Raw genomic sequence first — 23,670 nt, forward strand, 5'->3', positions numbered from 1 at the left:
TCTCCATTGGGTTTCTATGGTTTAGGAGACCCCCCACACACACACCAATCCAGTCCATGCTGATACATCGGTAGATCAGCATCCAGCTACCTATGGCAAGAATTGACTACTTCGTGGGATCTAAAATTTAAGGGGGACAAGTGAGTTGAGAATTGCTAATGTGCTGACTGCCATTTTGCTTTGGAAAGTAGAGGATAGTTATTGTGGTTGATGGAATGTAGTCAGAATTACTTTGCAAGTAGAACTATGTTGATGATAATACTAACAATTGTCAATACTAATTTAAGCATCAAAGGAATTTCTGTTGTAGACTTGGGTTTCTAAAGTGTGAGTTAAAATTATTAGAAGAAAAACCTTTTAAGTAATAGTTTTGATCTGTTGTCTTTAGAAAAACTGTGTGGAAACCTAGGTTGCTATGCTGCATGTAGACTTCGTTAAAATGTCTGTGCACTGCCATTATGCACCACTCAGCAAAAACTGGCCATTTGAAGGCATTTGCTTCTTTAAACCAAGAAAGAGTCACATTTAACCAAAGTTGATTGCAGCATGCTCACTATTTGCATTAAACACCAAAAGCTTGTCAAATAATGATATTTTGTTTATTTGCAGCTGGCAACCAGAGAGACAGATTCCATTCCATGATGTGAGATTCCCACCACCTGTAGGTTATAATAAAGATATAAACGAAAGTGATGAAGTTGAGGTGAGTTCCCAAGCCATAAAATAACCAGCGACTAAGGGCATGTGTGTAATTTTCTTTGACTTTTAAAATATACCTTGCTTTTAACAGTATTTAAACTACCTTGAGTTAAAGTTAAAATCCCTTTTAGTTAATTATTTGAAATGTTATATGGTTACTTATATTTGGCTATTCAGCCACACTCAGGAAATATCTTGTCCCAAGTTTCTTTACCCCATTAGCATATCCTTGCCTCATCTCTAAATCTTTGTGTAGGTAATACTTTTGTTAGAAAGAGTCATTAAGTGAGCCCATGAAATGCGACTCAGGTTGCTGTCTGCAGACCAGAGCACTTCTAGTTTTTCTCCGCTGTTTCTGCTCAGAGTTCTGCAACTTCTGCAATCTCTAGTGCTGTCTGCTTTCAGGGAAAGGGCGCCTAGTTACAGGTCATGTGACTTACACATGTTGGGAGAAGACTGTGCTATCAAGAGTCTCCAGCCCACTTCTCGTGTGTGCGTGCGTGCGTGCATCTGTGTGTCTGTGTATGTGTTCTGGGCACTGAGGATTGAGCTAGGGCTTCATTCATAGATGCTGTACACGTGCTCCCTAATGAACCACACCCCAGCCTCACATTGACAAGGAAATGCAGCATTGAGTGTGGGGTGAAGGTGGGGTACACAGAGCAGATAAACATGATTGACCTGCCTCCTCCTACAGCGGGAGGCAGATCTGTCAGCAGGCAGCTTTTACATCCTGTAGTGCCTGACAGCACCAGTTCCAAATATTGGTATCAACAGCTCCTCCCACATCTTCGTGGTACCTCAATCCTTAAATAAAAGCCATTGCTGATATTAATGCCAGTAGTCCCCTCCCCGAAACTCACAGTGCCTCGAAATCCTTAAATAAAAGCCGTGGTTGATCATCAAAAAAAAAAAAAATTTGTTGCTATTCTATTCACTTTTTCAGCAAAATGAATTTGGAAAAATAGTTTTACAAAGGAAAGTAATAGTTCTAACAAAGCATGAATATGATATTATATGCCTATGATCTTAACCGTTAGGAGGTGGAGGTTAGAGGATCAGGATTTCAGAGTTTATCATTGGCTACATAGCAAGTTAGAGGCCAGTTCTTCATACATGAGAGCCTTAACTCTAAAAGAATTTTTTTAAGAATTCTAGAGCCAGTGTGGTGGCATATGGCCTTTAAATCCAGCACTCAGGAAACAGGCATGTGGACCTCATGAGTTCGAGGCCCACCAAGTCTATGGTACTGAGTTCTAGGACAACCAAGTCTACATAAAGAGACCTTGTTTCAAAAAAAAACAAACAAAAAATAATTTTATATAATAGACTAGTAATATAAAATTTATTTTAGTAGTAGTGAATCTTTCTGATATATATTTTTCAAATCTGTATCTTTTATATCATATATAGATAGATAGATAGATAGATATATACATATATCTATCTATATATACATATACATATATATATATATATACATATATATACATACATATATATATATATATATACATATATATACATATACACACACACACACATATATATATATCCCAAATGTCCTTTAATAGGCCATACTATGAACTACATGCTCATCTACCATTGAGCTCTTAGAATAAAAGGTGCTGTTGAAATTTGATCAAAATCATTGTATTTATGATTCTCTACTCATTGAAAATTGGTTTTCTATTATAATCTTATTTATCTTACAATTTTGTAGTCTCTTTTACCTCCTACTTCCCAAGCCTTATTTTGAGGTCTTTTTAAAAATGCATTAATTTTTATAGTTTCATGCATGTTTGTAGTATAAAGCAAATAAATAGGTACTTGTTAAGAGGTAAGCAACGTGAAGTTAGGTCCTTAAATGTTAATTTTCTGCTCAGGCTATCAGGTACATCAATACAGTCTTCCTTTGATGAGGTTACATTCTAGCTGGAATAGCTAATGTCATGACAGGTGAAAGTTATATGAAGGAAGAGAAAGCTAAATGGAAGATAATACAGGGGCAGCAATGCTATTTCAGAGTCTAGTTGGAGGTCTCTGAATGTTCAAACCTATGTTCTTTTCTCTGCAATTTAAATGAGGAATAACATACTTATAATAAATACTTATAATAAATACTTATAATATAAATACTTATAATAATAATATAAATAATAATATAATATATTATATATAAATAATATATAATATTAATATATAATATATTATATAATATATAATAATAAATAACATAAATAAATACTTATAATAAATAATAATTAATAAATAATAAAGCCTAAAACTGTACTTAGTGTATTCTGGATTTGGCTTTGCAAGAGATCTTAATTGTAAATACAGATGTTATCTAAACCTCTACAGGCCTTTAAGCTCAGTAGATAACATGTACTTGTTCCCAGGGCTGACTATATGAGTTAGATCCCCAGTCCTGGCATGGTAGAAGGAGAGACACAGACACATGGGGGATTGTCCTCTGACCTCCAATTGTACACCTATAACATTACCAAGTGAATGTATGTGTTTGTTCTCTTTCAAAAACCCTCTGGTATCTCCTTCCCTGTGGGCTTCTTGCTGTGTTAAAGCAAAGGCCAGTTTATGTGTATGTTTTTATGGCAAGACTTTGGAGGGGTAAAGAAAACCATTTTGTTTTTTTCAACTTAGTTGCATGACAGTTGAAGCCCAATGAGATGCATCATAAAACTTACCTCAGAAGCTAGTGAGATGGCACAGCAGATCATGGCAACTTAGGTTCTATTAATATTTATTTGTTATTGTCTTCACAAAAGATTGCATGCTACACATTGCAAATGAACTTGAAAGGTTTCCTAAGAGATAATTATTAGAGCTGTGTATGAAAGCCAGAAAAGTGATATTCAGAAGATTGCTGGAATAGATTTGTCTTTTTTCATGGAGAGGAGGAGCCAGAAAAGCAGAGTAGCCTTCAAAAGAGATGAAGGCCAGGACCCTAGTAAGCTGAGTGATCAGTGAACTCACTAACCTATCTGCTTAGAGTACAGGTAGTTATTGCCTTTGTCTGTAACTTTGGATTGGTTTTCCTTGTTATAATAAAAATGATGCTTACATGGTTTCAGATACATTTTTGTAGATTATTGAATAGCTACAGAAGAAAATCTAGTCATGCTATGGATATCAGCTTTTCTCAAGTGTTCATGTCAAGAGTACTAAATATTACTGACATAGATCAGAGAAGTAAACAAAGTGCTTTTAACCGTGAGTTCTCAAGTTGTTTCCAATTATGTATTTTTGTCTAAGCCAACATAAATGTAAAGTTTGGTTGAAATCATATGGTATATGATTTCAAAGATAAATATGGACTTTTTAAGATTTCCTCACTGTCTAGTGTCTGCTGCTTTTGAATTATGTTAATCATAAATATTCTGTTTTATAATTTTTATGTAGGTTTATTCCAGAGCAAATGAAAAAGAGCCTTGCTGTTGGTGGTTAGCTAAAGTGAGGATGATAAAGGGTGAGGTAGGAAAATGCATATTGTTCATACTATTTACATTTTCTAAGCCCACATTTTAATTTTGGTGTCTATTTTTAATAACTGCCTAACTTTAAGTCATTTTATAAAAATGTTTTCAATATAGGTTTACTATATGCTTGCTATATGTTTCTATTGATTAAAGTTTCCCCCTCCCCAAGAGTTTATATTTTAAAATGATAGGAGCTGGGCATGGTGATCCATTCCCTTAATCCCAGCACTAAGTGGCTGAATCACAAAGATCAGGGTTAAAAGTCATCCGTGGCTATAGAGTAAGTACTAGGCTAGTCTGGGCTATTATGAGTTCCTTTCTCAAAACAATAGTCAAAGTTATGTAGGTTTCCCTTCTTTTAAAAATATGGCTAAGAATGACTTGTTTATTTCTCTCAGTTTTATGTGATAGAATATGCAGCATGTGATGCTACGTATAATGAAATTGTCACAATTGAGCGTCTACGATCTGTTAATCCCAACAAACCTGCTACAAAAGATACTTTCCATAAGATCAAGCTGGAGGTGCCAGAAGATTTACGACAAATGTAAGTTGATACATTAAAAAAATGCTATATCAGAAGGGCAGTGGTGGTGCATGCCTTTAATCCCAGCACTTGGGAGGCAGGGGCAGGTGGATTTCTGAGTTCGAGGCCAGCCTGGTCTACAGAGTGAGTTCCAGGACAGCCAGGGCTATACAGAGAAACCCTGTCTTGAAAAAAAAAAACCAAAAGAAAAAATGCTATATGAAAAAATGCTGGGAACATGCAAGGGTGTGTAGTTTTACAAATATACATTTTATATACACATACATATGTGTATATAAATTAAAATATTATATATAGGTTACTGCATATATAAATTAAGATGTTATATCCAGGTTACTAATTCAGAATGTAAATTTTAAAATGATATGTTTTGTATCTTTGTCAAAAGTAGTTTGGTTACAGTAGTGAAGGAAAAAAATTTTTTTTCCTAGTTATATAATCAAGCAAGTCCTGTATTTGTTTAAACTTACTTGATATATGGCTAAAGTGTGTAAATCTACACTGAGTTCTCTAAACAAAGATTTTTTTTTTCATAAGCTTTGAAGATTTTGAAAATGATAGAATTCTATCAAAAGTCACATTGTTCATATTGTTGTTCCACCTATAGGGTTGCAGACCCCCTCAGCTCCTTGGGTACTTACTCTAGCTCCTCCATTGGAGGCCCTGTGTTCCATCCAATAGCTGACTGTGAGCGTCCACTTCTGTATTTGCCAGGCAGTGGCATAGCCTCACATGAGACACCTATAGCACGGTTCTTTCAGCAAAATCTTGCTGGCGTATGCAATGGTGTCAGCGTTTGGAGGCTGATTATGGGATGGATCCCCAGGCAGGGTAGTGTCTCTAGCTGCATATGTAGCAGAAGATGGCCTAGTTGGCCATCATTGGGAAAAGAGGCCCCTGGGTCTTGCAAACTTTATATGCCCCAGTACAGGGGAACGCCAGGGCCAAGAAGTGGGAGTGGGTAGGTAGGGAAGCAGGGTAGAGGGAGGATATAGGGAACTTTCGGGATGGCATTTGAAATGTAAATAAAGAAAATATCTAATACAAATGATAAAAGGTTTTTTAAAAGGTAAAAATAAATAAATAGAAAGTCACATTGTACACTACAAAATTTTCTCCTGATGCTTTCCCTTTTAGAGAAAATATTTTCAGATAAAATACATACTAAGTTAAAGCTAAAGAGGCTTGGAAAAGCCCTGTTTCTAATCTTTTATCTAGAATGATGTTAAACAATTCAGAGAAGAGATTAATTTTTAAAGGTACAATAAGTCTGATGTGGACTACTACCCTAGATAAAAGTCATATTATAGTTCAGAATACATAGAAATTCTATTTTTAAGTCTAGAGATGATGTATGCAAGTAATTTTTATGTTTTCATCTTTATTTCAACAGATGTAACTGTTCTTCTTCAAGAGAGAAAGGAGAGGATTAAGATACCCATAGCTTATCTCCATAATTTTTCAGTTTGCTCACAGAAAATATTGACTTATGTAAAGAAAATCAAGAATTATACAGAAAAAAAAGTGGTTCCTATAAATGTGGCTTCTTCAACAATCTAACCCTAATAGCAATTCCTTAAGAGCATAACTGTTTAGCCAGATGTGGTACATGTCTGTTGTCTCAGTACTTGGGAGGTAGAGGCCAGCCTAAGTTGTGTAATTGAGTTTAAGACTAACCTAGGATAACACCATGCATGTGCATACACAGAAACACATGGGTAAATAAATGCTTAAAATAATAGCTAAAAGGGCACAGGAGATGGGGGTCATATAGATGCAGTGCTCAAGAATAAAATTTTCCAAAAAAATAAAATATGTTTTAATTAGCTGCTTTTTTACCCTTTATTGTGTCAAATGTTTGCTTTATTTCACAGGTGTACAGTAAAAGTACATAACTTGTAAATAGAACTAGCATTTACATAAAAGAAATTTAGTATAAATCCTTGGTTTTTAGTATAATTTTATCTGCATATATTTGTGCTAGTGATTGGTGATCATTCATGTTAATGATGAATATGTTTTATTTCTAGGTGTGCCAAAGAATCAGCACATAAGGATTTTAAAAAGGCAGTTGGTGCCTTCTCTGTAACTTATGATCCAGAAAATTATCAGCTGGTAATTTTGGTGAGTGTTTTTTAATTGTCTAGTTTGGTTTATTTCCTCTGGGGCATTTGCTTTGGTAACAATATTGTTAACTTTAAATCACTCAGTCCATCAATGAAGTCACCTCAAAGCGAGCCCACATGTTGATTGACATGCACTTTCGAAGTCTGCGCACCAAGTTGTCTCTTATACTGAGAAATGAAGAAGCCAGTAAACAACTGGAGGTATGTTCCTTTCCCTAGCACTGTTGGTAAGGCTGTCCAGAAATAACTACTGTATGGTTCTCAAATTCAAGTATGGACAGCTTGTTTTATTATTTCCTATTTCCTCTAGTTTGGAAATTTAAATTGTACAAAATATAAGCATACTAAAATTTTCATGCCTGAAATTACACAACAGTCATATATTTTAAGGAAATTTTAGACATTTCATTTTTACCAAAAGTTTGTCAAAGCTGCTATAAAGTGAGACAATGCTTCTTCTATGTAACATGTTATCATTAAAGTACTAGAGAATATTTAAATATCTAATCTTATTCCTTTCATTATGTATGTTTATCTCTGTTTAAAAGGGTATAGAACTTCTTCATTCTAATTGGTTGTCACTCTTTAAAACTCCTGTCTTCAGATTCCTGCCAGAGGCTATTTCCCTAACTTACTATTTCGTCTCTTAAGGTGCATTTTATCTACTTTTATTAATTCTCCAATAATTGCCATCACCATGCATTTATTTTCATTGATAACTATCTAGTACTTCCATTCATTACCATAGAAACTAAATGGAGTTTGTTTTAATGTACCAACTCAAGTAGATTACTGTCAATTTAAAGAGTCTCCCTCATCATTATTCATTTCGTTAGGGAGAATCATCAGTTGATATAGCAAAAGAAAAGGGGAGTTTCAAATTGTAGTTTAAGAAAAAAGGTAGTCAAGGCTATGAAAATTGCCAATTACCAACTTTGTGTATGAATGATGAACTCTTAACAGAAAAGGAAAAATTTACTTTTGTTTGCCAAATGGCTGTTGAGGTCTGTTTGATTAGTTTTTTTTCTCTCATTCTTTATTGATGTCCCCCATGTTCACACTTTTGTGGTTTAGCGATTTTCTCATAACTTTTAGGCCACAGCAGCCTTCTTAATTTCATTGTGAGTATTATGAACGTGTACTCATATATCTCTTCTTAAGCATCTAATTCTTCTTGAATGTTCTTTACCATACCTTTGGTTTACATGTATCCATAAATTATCAATGGGAAAAATGAACCAGGGTAATCACGATCCAAAAACGTGACTTCTTGGAAAATCTTCGAAGATTTTATATACTTTACTACCATTACCTTTGAAAACAACTATTGTTCTTTTAAAATTGCTTACATTAGATATATTTATTCATTCAAATTATCTGGTGTGTTGAATAATGATAAACTATGTGCATGCCTATTTTCTTCACTACTAATATTAAAGAGGTTCATAAACCCTTTTAAGAAATACCCATTTTCAACATGAGCCACTAATCTGTTTGGTTTTCATTAATGGCATGCTAGAACTAAACATTCAGTTTTGATATGCTTTTTAAAGACAGTGATTATCCACATAATATGGGGTATCATTGGAACATAGTTTTGTCATTGCTGAATATTTTAAAGAGTTCATCAAGCTTTTGTGGATTCAGATCACAAAGTCTAACAGACTCTGAATATAAAAGTAATATAAAATTGATATTTCTGTATTCTACGAGTGTTCACTTTACTGTTAAACCACAGAGTTTTAGGGATTTTTTTCCCTGGGTTTGAGGAGAGAGGGTGTTGTCTTAATGTCACATTTCAGCTGAAGGATGTTTAGATCCACCATACCTGGTTATATATTATGAAAATGGCACCATTTCTAGAAAAAGTACTTATATATCCATAATAAGTGCAGTGAATATTTTTTTATTAAAGATACCATTTTTAATTGTTGCTTAAATTGAATTGAGTCTGTCAGACCTAGTGAGCTGTTCTTAATTGGGAATATTTTGTCTGCTTCTTAATTATTACATTGTGGATATCATTGAATAACAAAGGCAGCCTTGCAAATAGGTTTGCAAACATAACCTTGAAAAACTGTCAATAAACTTTTTCCTGTTAACAAAAAAAATGTTTTAAATGGCATAGACCTTCATTAGCCTCAAAAGAACTTGTGTGATTCTAAAATTAGTTTTTCTACTATGATAATTTATAGGACCCTGATATATAGGGTCAAGATAATTTACATGGCTGACCTAAATGAAATTGTCTTAATAATTGATAAAACATGTTAATCAGTTGTGCATTTCTCTTCAGAGTTCAAGGCAGCTTGCCTCAAGATTTCATGAACAGTTTATCGTACGAGAAGATCTGATGGGTTTAGCTATTGGTACTCATGGTGCTAATATTCAGCAAGCTAGAAAAGTGCCTGGCGTCACTGCTATTGATTTAGATGAGGATACCTGCACATTTCATATTTATGGAGAGGTAAATATTTCACCATATAATCCAACTTCCCCCTCATAGAAACAAACAAATAGTATTTCAAATGCCAAATCTTTTGCTTTGATATTACACCCACTCAACCTTCTTTATTAGGATCAAGATGCAGTGAAAAAGGCTAGAAGCTTTCTGGAATTTGCTGAAGATGTCATACAGGTTCCACGAAACTTAGTAGGTAAGTAAAAAATAACTTTATATATACCACAAAAAATAAAATCCTAGTACACAACTTCTATACTAGTTAAACCTCGTTTCATCACTGAAAGTGTAATCTGATTAAGTCAATCTTTGAGATGTAGCCTGTTCTTACAGTGTATAGAAAATAATACTCAAAGATTATATTTTCAGAAGATATACAAGAAATAGTTCAGACTTATATGTCTGAAAGGATAATTTTTACCTAGCCTCCTCAAGGTATTTTTTTAATCATAGCATTAGATTTTTTTCTAAAATGACTAAAAATTTAAGCTTTTATAGTTTGGTGATATTTGAGAAAATGATAGCATTCATGTCAGTTATCTCTGGGTTCAAAATCTGGATATGTCTAGCATAGACATAGTTTGAAAGATAAATTCACACCAACTGTCTTTGGATTTTATGGAGTCAGTAGTAGCTCCTTATAAATTGATAAATACTGTTTCCTAATCATCACTGTGATGGCTGTTAGCATAGGAACTTTTCACTAGTATTCCCAAATTATTCAGTTGTCTTTAGTAGAACAAACTAAAACCAGGTATGGGTTTATTTTTTAAAATGTGTTTTGAGCTGGGCATGGTGGCGCACACCTTTAATCCCAGCACTTGGGAGGCAGAGGAAGGCGAATTTTTGAGTTCAAGGCTAGCCTGGTCTACAGAATGAGTTCTAAGAAAACCAGGGCTACACAGAGAAACCCTGTCTAAAAAAAAAAAAAAATGTGGTTTGAATTTATAAATAAATTTGGGGCATATTGCTTCTTAATCCTCTTGTAGAAGTATAAAGTGAACAAACTTCCTGTGTAGTTTATGTATATAGCTTAAAACATTCATAGGCTACATTTTGTCAAAATAGAATAGTAATCATCTTACAGTGTCATTTAAAATTACTAGCAATAGCCCAGCATTCAGGAGACAGGCACAAAGATCACAAATTTAAGGATAGTATGGGGTAGGGATAGCAAGATCCTGACTCCAAAATAGTGTCCAAGAGTCATGGTATTTTTTACCATTAATTAAAAAAAAACTTGAAGGTAAAGAACAAATGCTAATGAAATTAGTTTACATGTATGCTGCAACACAAGAATGTGAATGTAGTGTTACCAACACACATACCAGTTGTATAGAAGATACATGCATAGCACAGGATGAACTAATGATTATGATAGAACCATGGTATCCATTAAATTTTGATAGTGCTATAGTAGGTGAAAATATTTACACATATTTGATACCATTGTGACTTTGGGTGACTGACTTAGCTCTTGAGAGAATGCTTTTCCTTCACTTAACATGATATCAACGTGGTATTCAAGGTCTAGATGCTTAATGAGGTGTTGTTATGTGTAGTACTTAGCACAGTTCTGGGTACAGAAGGAAACTCCATGTTCTCTTTTGTTTATTCATAACTTCTTCATTTCATTACAGCAGATTTATAGTAAATTCTGTTGGAATTTGGAAGTAACTGCAATATACAAGTAAACTAGATTCAATTAGATTACCAAAGAAGAAAGAGATTATACCTATAGTCTTGCATTAGGTGTAGAGGATGTTTAAAGTTGGTTTGCACCAAAAAAAAACCTATTGCAGAATTGAGTTTTCTTTACGTTTATACTTAGTAAAACAAGAGAATTCTGGTTTGATGAGGAATGCTGCAACACTAGGAATACTGGGCTTCTTCAGAAATCAGTTTTTGTTAGTTCGGTTTGCTGGGCAGGTTTCAGGGTGACGTCTTAATCACTATTACTTGAGTCTCATCTACTGATTGATTACCTATTTTTCACAAGCCTTCTTCAGTATGCACACCAATTTATCTTGCCTAAAAGTTTGTGTGTTCTATCTAAACTTTGACAGTGAGTTTGTTTAGACGAAGTACTTAGTTATTTCTTAATAGAAACATGCTAAAGTCCTACTTTTCTTTATGCTAATTTGCATCTTTATTAAAATCAACTTTCATGGTTATGTAAGGATTTTACAGAAAAAAAAAAAAAAACAAACTCTGAGAATACTCCAGGTAGGGATTTTTGTACGTTCTTCATTTCATTTGAAGAAGAATAGAACAGACATAATGAGATTTTTAGATTAGAAATCCTGGTTTAGTGGCATGAGTTTTGTTTTCTACCACTGACCAAAGAGCTCAAGGTGGAAGAGTATGAAAGCCACACACAGCAATAATGTCAAAACTGTGGCTCTGATTATAAGAACTATGAGTCCTTCTGCAAGACCTTTTGCTAGTTTGTTATTTAAAGTAGCTAGGAAGCAACTTCTCTCTTTTCATCAATTTGCCTGCGCTGAGGAGGCAAAATGAGCATATAGAAGCATTTCACCCATGGCTTATCTAAGTGCTTAAGTCCCCCTAGAATCTGGTTTGCCTCATGTGTAGGTTTCTAGAATTAGTAGTGCTTAATTTGTAAATTCTTGCTTTACACTCATGTATGATAGTGGCTATGAAAGCAGCCATGTCCTAGTTTTATATATAATTGAATTTTGCACAGTGGGGCAAACAATTGCTATTTAGAACTACTACTAGATTTTTCTGAATTTCAACAGATGTTACTAAAGAATACGTATAAGCCTTTTCATGGTAGTTTTGGAGTTATCTGAAAGTGTGCTTTACCTATGAATATGTATGCTACTCTACATTGTGACCAATGCATAGAACTAATATTCTGTTATTAACATTGGCTTGAAGAATTTTTGTTCCTTTTAGATATTTAGATAGCTTTCTAAGCTCCTGAAACTTAAGAGCATATTTTCAAATGTGTCATACATAATTCTAAAAATAGTTCCTATGTATATATGAGGAAATGTGAATCAAAGCTAGATGAGAATTGAAATTGTCAAGTAAGCAAATACATTTATTATCCTTCTTTTCCTTAATTCCTTTTGTAGAGCTTTACAGAGTGCTAAATACCACAGTACCAGTTAGTTTAAAGTATACGGTCTTATGTGAGATAAGGGGTTCTCTTTGAGTTACCTTTAAATTTTCAGAATTACCCAATCAGTTCACAAGTATTAATCAGCTGTAGTATCTGACCAAATGAGTTTAAAAATGACCTAATCAACGAGAATAATTTATAATTAAACTATTTTTTTAAAAAGCTTCTGTTTTGAATCTTATAATCCAGTATGTATATGTATTTGAATGTGTAAGATAGTTTATAGTGGAGTGTGCTTGTACGATTTGAGTGATGTCCTCGAGTCAAACATGAATTATTTATTTTAGGCAAAGTAATAGGAAAAAATGGAAAGCTGATTCAAGAGATCGTGGACAAGTCAGGAGTTGTGAGGGTGAGGATTGAGGCTGAAAATGAGAAAAGTGTCCCACAAGAAGAGGTATGTAATAGTGCTTATTTTTCTGGTTTTGTCTAAGAGAAAGAGTTTTGTTTGTCTTGTTTTATTTTTTTAATGTATTAATACAGAGGCTCCTGTATTACATGCATATAATATTTTTTTTCTTTTTGTGGTACTCAGAATCAAATCCAGGACTTTGATAATTGTTCTGACTATTGGACATGCTTAATACTATAGATACTAGACTATCTGTTTTGGTTTGGCTTGGTTTTTGTTTTTTGAAGACAGAATTCCTCAGTGTAGCCTTGGCTATCCTGAAACTCACTCTTAGACCAGGCTGACCTTGAACTCAGAGTTCTGCCTGCCTCTGCTTTACAAGTTCTGGGACTAAAAGTGTGCACCACCACCCAGTGACTATGTTTTCTAATGCTGGACTTTAGATAAGTAAATTTATCCTGTATTTGTCTTCATTTTGTGATCTTATAATGGGTAGTCATGAGTTTGCTATTATAAGGTGTATATCACTGGTTCAGCCATTAATGAATGACAAAAAGCGTGCATAGACAGCCTTTATAAATGCTTTTGATTGAGTGTTAATGTGGTAAAGTAAGTTCATTCTGTGTGTGCTTTTTCTGCACATGATCACTTCCCCCAACATGACTTTGATAACTCTCAGTCCTATCTACCTGGACATATGCTTATTGGTGTAACCTTGTAAGTATTTGTATGGAAAGTGGAAAGGGACAGTATAACCCTTGATGCAGTTGTACTCTCAAAATGCTGTCCACGCACAAGCTTATAATTTTCACATTAATTAGCTGTCTTTTGTGAAAGATTATTTTAATTGATGTTAAATCAATTTAGTGTTTTTTTTAAGGTTTAATTCAATAAAGTTTGTGTGTGTGAGTGTTTGGAGGGGTTGGGAGAAGAGCTCAGTTGTGAGCTGCTAAGAACCAAACTTGGTTCCACTGTAAGAACAGTACATGCTCTTAACCTCTACAAAAAGCCATCTCTCTCTAATCCCTGATTTGGTTTTTAATTGCATAATTTTTATGCTCTATGGGAGCTGGTGAGATGGTTCAGTGGTTAAGAGTGCCGACTGCTCTTCTAAAGGTCCTGAATTCAAAATCCCAGCAACCACATGGTGGCTCACAACCATCCGTAACAGAATCTGATGCCCTCTTCTGGAGTGTCTGAAGACAGCTATAGTGTACTTATACATAATTAATAAATAAATAGTGTACTTATACATAATTAATAAATAAACAAACAAACCTTTTAAAAAAATTTATGCCCTGTAATTTTATATGTCAAAACACTTTATAGTAATCTATAGTCTTAACCATCATTGTTAATGGGAAAAGATGAACTTCAAACATTGTTCCTAATATGTTGAATTATCAGATTTCTTTATAAATAATTAAGTGGATATGCTTAACAAAAAATATCACTGACATGGTAATAGAACCAAGTTCTCATAAAATTGGAATTTTTTGTGTTTTATGTTTTTTTATCAAGGAAATTATGCCACCAAGTTCCCTACCTTCCAATAATTCAAGGGTTGGACCTAACTCCTCTGAAGAAAAGAAACATTTAGATACAAAGGAAAACACCCATTTTTCTCAACCTAACAGTACAAAAGTCCAGAGGGTAAGAATTTGTCACCTCTAACCACACTAAAAGTAATTTCTTTGACGCAGATTCCACATTTGGTATTTGGGCTGTTTTTTCTCGTTAGATTTGTAGGCTACTCTTACTCTATATTTTCACATAGGTTTGGTACCATATGAGATTACAAAACAAAGTAATACATATTTTTTCAATTTATTCACAGTGACAAATCTTAAGCTATAAACCTAATGGGGTCACTTTTTTTCTGTTGAGGGTGGACTTTTTTTTTTTTCATACTATAACTCCTTAAATTTTGCAGGTGTTGTAACTCAAAGTGTACCTTCTATTAGATGTGTTAGTTACTTCTTAAAGCCATATTTTAGAAACTGATTTTCACTATTTGAACTGACCTATTTAGAAATGCATTTAGAAGTCCTGCAGTGAAAGTCCTGCGTTCAGGCTTCTGTGTATCGTTCATTATAGTTAATCACATCACTTGCATTCCTTATACTGCTTTAGGTGTTAGTGGTTTCATCAATTGTAGCAGGGGGACCCCAGAAACCTGAACCCAAGGCTTGGCAGGTAGGAAACTATTCCTTGAAAAATACATTTTAAGTTGATATTTTAATGTTTATTCCCCTTGTTAAGAAAGACTACAAATGAGCCTCATGGTTGGGGGCTGGTGGAGGAGTATTTGTGGGTATTTGGATCCACAGCCCTAGGCTAAATCTCAAACATCTTCATTCCACTTAGAAGTTCTTCCCTTACATGTCCAGTGTCATTTTCTACCAGTCTTCCCACTGTGTCTTATAGGAAGCTTGATTCCTTCTGAAGTTCTTGGAATTCTCTAAAATTGAACATACTTTTTGCTGCTGCTTTATGTGTGGGTTTATTCTACCCAGACTGTTCTTTTTCCTGTATTTGCCTTATCACTTTGACCCTGTTGTATGTGAAGCTTTCCTTGTGTACTTACCACAGGTTTCCTACCTGTTCCATCTTCCTGTGTGCTCACCCAGAGCATGTTTTTAGATGTTTTCTTGTTGGTCTCTTCAACCACATTGTAAGCTCCTTGATGTCAGGGTCCTTTGCCTGGTATATGAGAATTGCTTATAATAAGGATGGTATAACTCAGAAAAGACTAAAAGCAAAAATGCCATTTTATACCAAGAACTAAAACTGCAAGTGAATTGGACACTCCTTTCTGTTGGACATCCCTTTCTCATCTTAGAAAAGAGAATCACTTTGTCCTAATATTGGTATTCTATATTTTCAATTTATTCAGATCTTCTGATTAGACATTTGAGTTGTCCTTGGGTACTCTAACAGTTTGTACCATGTTATAAGAGAAAATTGGTTTAAATAATGTTCTTCAAATTCTACCTAATTAAATCTACAGCACAAAATTAAAAGCTTATTTTGGTGATTACTTGGAAAGCATGTATTATTTCGTGACTTGATATTTGGCACTTGGAAAAAGTACAATTAATGCCTTTGTGATTATGCTATTGAGAAAAGGAATAATATTGAAGGAGGGCACTTTTTATATTGTAGTACAAAAAAGAAAATCTTTACAAGTTCTTTTCATCCCCTGATAGTTCAGATAGTCACTGCTACTAGGAAGCTGTGCCTTGCCTACTATATGATAATCAGCTTACAAGCAATACTTTCTGATGGTTCAGTTTTATTGTTCATCAACAGTAGCATTCTTTACAAGGATATAGAAAATCCTGTGTCCTTCCCTTCCTTTCTTGAACCTACTGTATACTGAATATAAACAGGGAAAGCATCCCAACAATAGCTACATGTTCTAAGAAACGTTCTTTAGGAAAGAGTGACACTTTGCTCGAGGGACAGATTCTTGGCCTCCTGCATTTTTGCCAAACACTTGTAACTGTAATACTTATTACTTATTAGTATTACAGTATTAGTGTGTGAGTACCAATAATCATGTATTTCTTCAGTAGCAAAATGATTGAACTATTCTCAGCTTAGAATGTGTCTTATTTATCCCCTCTTTAAGCTAGACTTTCCTACTGGTTATTATATTGAATGGTTTGGGGTTTTTTTTCTTCTCTTATGCTGATGAGAAATATAAATATTTAGATTATATCTTTAAAACAATCCCTATATTAAAATGCTATACATAGAAGATCAAAGTATTTCTTATGATTGAACTTTGTAAGATTATACTATATTTTTGAAATTTTATGGACTTATTAAATATTATGCTTATAATTTTGCCTTGGTTTTTGTTCTTCTACAAACTACTCAGTGTATTTTAATTTAAATTCTCATTTTTGTTCATGATTTGGATTTTGTTGATTTGGTTGGCAAAATTGAGGTTTTTAAATTTGTATCATTGGTATCTGATTTTAAATTGAATTTGATTTAGGTAGAACTTACAGTGAGTGAATTAAAGCATAACTATTCATCTTGCTTACCACAGTAAAGATTGTATAATTCTTAGTTAAATGTTTGTTATTTTGTCAACATTAAACAGTAGTCTTTAAAACAATGTGATGTCTAAGAAATCACTATATTGATCTGCCCTTGGTTTTACATATTGATTTATATTTTAAATAGATGTTTGTGTGTTCGCCAGACCTTGTACTAGGGATTTAGTCATTAGGTGTTTTTGTTTTTGTTTTCAGATGAACCATCACTAGTTCTTTAGGTTCACTGTTACAATTTCTTTTTCAGGGTATGGTACCATTTGTTTTTGTGGGAACAAAAGACAGCATCGCTAATGCCACTGTTCTTTTGGATTATCACCTGAACTATTTAAAGGTGAGGACAGGATGACTTTTAACTTCTAATCTTCTTGTGCTGAATTATTAAAAACTGTATAGTAAATCCTTCCAAAACTAGGATCCTTCTAAGCTGTGCATAACAGTATATGACCTTGTAAAAATAATAGATAAAATACATTGTTTCAGTTTATTTCTTCTAAAAACTTAATTTTTCATTGTAAATCTTACGGCTAATATCCCAGTTCTCAATACATTCATATATACATATATATGTACATGTATATATATGTATATATATGTGTGTGTGTATGTATATATATTTATTTATTTATATATAGTTATTCTGCTAAACCCTTAGATTCAATTTAGGTAATGATGTTATATATACATATATATGTGTGTATATATATGCATATATATATATATTTGAACCTTCTAGCTTTTATGGATGTTTTCTGATCCAAATTTTGTGTGTACTTGCCTTTGTTGTCCCTCCTATGTTATTTATTAAGGAAATTCTAGCATTTCATGAAGTCCTCTTTAAATATTTACTCTTCATACTTTTCTCTATATTGTGTTAATCAAAATATAAACTACTTGTGCTTTCTTGTATATGCTCATCTTACTGATTTTACTGTTATGCTTCCTTAGCTTGCAAGCTGGGAAGTAGGAACCCAGAGGCTATTATATTAGTAAAAATAGCATGGGATTGGCAATACATCTGTGAAGTAGCTATGTGTACTTTTTCAATTTCCCTTTGGCCCAAATATAAAATTTAATGAAATGAAATCTTAATTGTTTTTAGTGTTATAATGTCTTATTTGTTAAAATATATGCCAGAATTATTCTATAGGTCTTTTTTTAAAGTCTACAAAATAATCTAAGTTCTATTTTATTTATGATACTAACTTAAGAATGTGTTTGCTGACTTAAAGAATAAAATGTGAATCAGTCTTCTAGTAAGTAAGAGTGAAAGGAAAAAAAACGGTGCAGTACCTGGTCATTTTGTTCATTCTTAATGGTGGTCAGTTAATAAATAAAAGTGGGAAGGTTTCATCCAGCAAGGTTTGCATGGGTAGGATGCCACTTTGATTTGCTTATTTATTTTTTGTTGGACAGTGTTTTATGTGCAATCTGTTGTATGTTTTCCTTTATAATCTTCACTAGAAATAATTATTGTGACCTAGATAGACAGAGCTGCATTATATCATGTCCCTTGTTCTTTCAATTAATGCTTTTTCTTAGATATTTTATTTTTCTCTATTGAATATTTTGTCTGTTACTGGCAGCTGTTCTGTTGCCATTCTTATCATCACCAAATCATCTTTTGGTTGGGTCTAGCATCTCACCAAAACTAAGTACAATACCTAAGTGCAATAACTGGAATACCATTCTCTTATGCAATTTCTAGATAACACATTCCATTAGCTAGAAATATACCTTTGCAGGAAGCCACTAGTCTTTCCTTTTTCCTACCCAGTTTATCACAGATTCTGGTTTAGAGAGCAAGTTCTCTGTGGATTCTCAGTCTGACCGTTTTTCACCCCCCACCCCATGTCAGAACCAAAATTTGACAACTTTGTTTCAATGACCTCTTCTTGATTGACACACTGAATATTTGCTGTAGTTACAGATCTTATGCCCTGTAGCTAATAAGTGAGATGCTCATGGATATGCTAGAAAGGCAAGGATTAACGTGAAAGTTTCATCTGGATTCGACAGATCCCATGTTTTTGTACATGCTATGTATAAGGGTCTATCAGTGGATTCTGGAGTTGATATATTTTGTTCAACTCAATGTATATTGTTTGTAATACTTGTTTAAGCAGAGTTTTAGCATTTTAAAAGTTTTTCAAGGCATGATGTGAGAACTAGGTGTTTTGATGTGAGACCTAGGGATTTCCTCCCCTTCATATAAAGGAATATTAGCATGTTTAGTTCATTGAAAATAAGTGATCCGTAATTATATCTAAAAATACTACATGCTCTTTAAAAAATATACCCCAAGTACAATACTTAGTAAATTAGAATATTAACTGACAAAATAATTTCATTGAGCTCATTTATGTGTGATTTTTAAAGGTTAGTTGATTAAATCTTAAATGTCTGTCATTTATCTGTATTTTTATACTTTTTAGTATTGTTTTAGTCAATCTTATTTCAAAAAGTCCCCAAACTAATGTATCTCTGCCTTATCCATAGACTAATTGAATAGCAGTGCCAAATCACTCAAATTTATTCAATATAACTTTAAAACTGAGTGTTTTTGTTATATTTCTAAGTCTTGACATCAGTAAGTGTATCAATAGTAATCTTTCTTTTTAAGGAGACCATTCAATTTCCTAATAATTCTGGGTTAACAGTGTTTACTATAAATTTAGAACTGAAGTCGAAATATTTCCAGTATACTTTTTTATCTGATGAAAAGGAGAAAGGTAATACTAAGTAAAATGTCAAATTATTTTTACTGTTATCTTGTATATTTTAAATAGGAAGTAGACCAGTTGCGTTTGGAGAGATTACAAATTGATGAGCAGTTGCGACAAATTGGAGCTAGTTCTAGACCACCACCAAATCGTACAGATAAGGAAAAAGGCTATGTGACTGATGATGGTCAAGGAATGGGTCGAGGTAGTAGACCTTACAGAAATAGGGGGCACGGCAGACGCGGTCCTGGATATACTTCAGGTACAAACTAAGCATTTTCCTCAGTTACTTTATCTGTTCCTAGACTTAATAGCTGCTAATCTCTAATATTCATTAGAACTCCATTATAACAATTTCTCACTACATGTTTTCCAACTCACAGTGGGTCAAATTGTGTTTCAAGAGACATGTAGAATAAAAGCCCGTTAATGACACACATAGTTCACAGGGCAGTTGTGAGTTCTGTCCATATTCTAATTGGGGATAAATCTGCTTAAGCCCTTATGTGTTGATGACCTAAGACCTCTCCTGATTTTATTACTGTATAGCCAAAACTTTTTTCATTTGTGTACTGTGGCTCATTTTTTGTCAGGCATGTGCTGGTCATACTTGCTGGATGGACTGTGTAAATCAGGGGTCTGCATCCTATGGCTCATAAGATGATTTTGAGTGGCATGGCCAAAGTCAGCCATAGGCACAGTCAAGAAGTAGGGGAAGTGACTCTTTGCCTTCCCAGCTTTTCTATCCTTGCTGCTTCTTTCTTTTCTCCCAGTAACTTTCAGTGACACCAGTGCCCAGCTACGAGTTCCTACTGTCTTTCTTGCTCGACTATGTATCTATGTAACTTGCTAATGATGGTATAAGGTGTAATCCATCTCACAAATATTTGCATTTCAAAAGGGAACTCTTTAAGATGGAAAAGCCTTCAAGATCCACAGGAGTGACGCTATAATGGTGAAGCTATAATTGCTCATTAGCTCCAACAGAGGAAGAGAGAGAGGTAGTAGAGGTGATATTCCAGAGTGGGGAAAGACACCTACTCATAAGGCCAATCTTGAACCTAACCCTTAACCCTCCTCCTATCAGTTTGTTCTTTTGACCAATGAATTTCCATCTCACTGTGGAGCTCTTCCCCCCACTCCCATTCCCTATATCATTAACCCCCTCAGATGTAAACAGTTGTTTTATAGTGATCTTTTGTTTAGCCCTTCCCACTGGGAGTGGGAGGGAGATTGTGGGGCATGCATCAGGAATGCATATCCCCTTTCATTGGGGATAATCCCACAGTAGCCCCTCCCCTGAGACACAACAATCATGGTGGCCTTTATTGGCTGCTTTTAGAGTTGGCCAAATTGTACATCCTTCTGTCCCTGTGTCTACTAAAAGCTCTCATTATAGAAGTTTTGCTTATCAAAGTATTACATTGTTATAGACAATTTTTCCTCTATTGATCACAGCTATTTAAAAATATGGCACATTCAGATCTGAACTTAGACAGCTAACAAAACACCTTTTTAAAAGATGTCTAACAAAAATTACTTCAAATATGGCAAGCCTTTTACTTTGAATTTAAAACACAGATAAGTATATTCTTTGGTAGGCTTCTAAATTGGGAAGAATATTGAATCACCCCTGAAACTTCATCTCTGGAAGCTTCTGTTAACCTTTTTTTTAAAGTCAGACAATGGTATATAACTTTTAACTCTCGATAGGAACTAATTCTGAAGCATCAAATGCTTCTGAAACAGAATCTGACCACAGAGACGAACTCAGTGATTGGTCATTAGCTCCAACAGAGGAAGAGAGGGAGAGCTTCCTGCGCAGAGGAGACGGACGGCGGCGTGGAGGAGGAGGAAGAGGACAAGGAGGAAGAGGAAGAGGAGGAGGCTTCAAAGGTATAGCTGAGAAGAAAAGGTTAAGGCCAGTGAGATGGCTCAATGGATAAAGGTACTAACTGCCAGTCTTAACCCTAGTTCAATCTCCAGGACCCACATGGTAAAAGGAGTGAAGTGACTCCTGCTACTTATCTCTTAGCCTATACATCAACTATGGTATATGTGCCTCTACAAAGATATATAAGTGGTTTTTTGTTTGTTTGTTTTTGTGGGTTGTTGTTTTGTTTTTTTGTTTTTTTGTTTTTTTTTGAGACAGGGTTTCTCTGTGTAGCCCTGGCTGTCCTGTTACTTTGTAGACCAGGCTGGCCTTGAACTCAGCAATCCGCCTGTCTCTGCCTCCAAGTGCTGGGATTAAAGGCGTGCACCACCACTGCCCAGCTGTAAGTGTTTTTAAAGAGAGAAAGAAAGATTAAAAGTAAACTGTTAGCTGTTTGAAGCTGAGTAAAGAATCTTGGTGATATAGTCTGTTTTGGGCTTATCATCATCATAGCAAATGATTACTTTTTCATTTGTTTGACAGAATATTACACAGCCTTCCTTGTGATTTTTTGGAAACTATGACTAAATAGTGATAACTAATTTATATTCTTCGTAGTTCCTTACCAGCATCTGGTTGTTAATCCAGACAGATTGACCTGTTGAATCAACCTTCAGAATATTTTGTTTCTTGTTACCAGAATAGATTATTTACTTGTACAATTGGAATTGGTAGGCTCTTCATTACATTTTAGCTTCTATTGTTGGTCTGAATGGGGAATCTGAAAAGAGAGAATTTTGAGCAAATGTTTTAAGAGTCACTAACTGTTAAACATTTTTAAAATATACAGGAAACGACGATCATTCCCGAACAGATAATCGTCCACGTAATCCAAGAGAGGCTAAAGGAAGAACAGCTGATGGATCCCTGCAGGTAAAACCTAGTTTCCATCTAAGTAGTTTGAATATGTGCTTTATTTTTCAGCATGTTCAAAGATGATAAATTCATACTATATGAAATATTTTTCTTCAGCATTACAGTTGTAGACAGTCTCAGTCCTCTGTGACAAATGTACAAGTATGAGGATTTTTCCAGTGAATATATGGTTTTAAGTATTTGTGAACACTTTGGCAGCCACATTGTAATTCTCAGACTCAGTGGTGGTTCTCGAACCCTCTCAAACAAAATATTCTGAATGAAATGTACTAAGTGGCTCAAGTCAGGTACCCTCTCCCTTTAACTGCAGAGATAACCTGTTGTCCTTATCTGTCTTGTAGTCTTGATAAGATCGGGCTTCTGGTGTCCAGCTTTCCATGCCCTGTGGATCAGCTATTTATTTATGTGCACAATCTAGTCTGAGGATCCATTTTCAAGTGAGCTATTGTCAGTGCTTAAACGGTTGTTAAGTAATTTCAGCTTTACTCCCTGAATACATCCAGGCATCTTTACTAAGTGCTTCATGTGTATTTTATCTCACTTAATCTTACAATAATCCACTGAGGCAAGAAGTTTTATTATCCAATTTTTAGGTGATTAAGTAGAAGCTGCAGTTCATTGCCCACAGTTACTTACCTAGCATATGGTAGAGTGATGATCATTCAAACTTTGGTATGTGATCTCTTTCACTTTATCTGTAATGATAACTCTAAATTTTTTAAGCAAGTAATAAGAGTTCCTTTCTGCTGGGCAGTGGTGGCGCACACCTTTAATCCCAGCACTTGGGAGGCAGAGGCAGTTGGATTTCTGAGTTCAAGGCCAGCCTGGTCTACAAAGTGAGTTCCAGGATAGCCAGGGCTATACAGAAAAACCCTGTCTTGAAAAACCAAAAAAAAAAAAAAGAGCTCCTTTCTGCCTATAAACCAATACACACAATTAGCTAATTTTAACTCAAAATGGTACAGTAGAATCTTCTGAATCCAAACCAACTCTAAGGGAGTCTTAACTTCATGGCATGGTCCATTCTGAAGGACCAGACAGAAAAGGCTAATATTGTTTGCCATTGACACTTAAAATAGTTTATACCCCTTAGAATGTTATACGTTAATCTTCATACCTTCCTTGGATCTTAGTTCTACAAATCATTGTTTTCAGATTTCTCCTCGTGATTCTGTTTTTCAAGATTCAAGTTAGAGAGCCATCTGACTCTTCTTACTGAAGTACAAGTTCCTAGA

The 23,670-nt window shown here is 34.4% G+C and overlaps 1 protein-coding gene across 7 annotated transcripts in view; it reads left to right on the plus strand.

Moving 5' to 3' along the window:
• Positions 1–23,670, plus strand: part of Fmr1 (FMRP translational regulator 1) — a 39,428-nt gene that overhangs the window by 12,356 nt on the left and 3,402 nt on the right. Inside the window, exons 3-16 of one of the 7 annotated variants that reach the window (XR_001782738.2) lie at positions 610–703; positions 4,123–4,194; positions 4,598–4,746; positions 6,777–6,870; positions 6,957–7,073; positions 9,169–9,339; positions 9,451–9,529; positions 12,772–12,881; positions 14,358–14,489; positions 14,970–15,032; positions 17,151–17,237; positions 19,693–19,888; positions 20,605–21,522; positions 22,350–22,432. Coding sequence is in view for 6 of the 7 variants with exons in the window: in NM_008031.3 (NP_032057.2) it covers positions 610–703; positions 4,123–4,194; positions 4,598–4,746; positions 6,777–6,870; positions 6,957–7,073; positions 9,169–9,339; positions 9,451–9,529; positions 12,772–12,881; positions 14,358–14,489; positions 14,970–15,032; positions 17,151–17,237; positions 19,693–19,888; positions 21,340–21,522; positions 22,350–22,432 (1,630 nt within the window). In the remaining variant the exon portion in view is untranslated. The remainder of the gene's footprint in view (positions 1–609; positions 704–4,122; positions 4,195–4,597; positions 4,747–6,776; positions 6,871–6,956; positions 7,074–9,168; positions 9,340–9,450; positions 9,530–12,771; positions 12,882–14,357; positions 14,490–14,969; positions 15,033–17,150; positions 17,238–19,692; positions 19,889–20,604; positions 21,523–22,349; positions 22,433–23,670) is intronic. The other 6 variants (XM_006527810.2, NM_008031.3, NM_001290424.1 and 3 more) reach the window with 6 other exon arrangements.

This window comes from Mus musculus, chromosome X (genome assembly GCF_000001635.26).
Source record: "Mus musculus strain C57BL/6J chromosome X, GRCm38.p6 C57BL/6J".
NCBI lineage: Eukaryota > Metazoa > Chordata > Mammalia > Rodentia > Muridae > Mus > Mus musculus.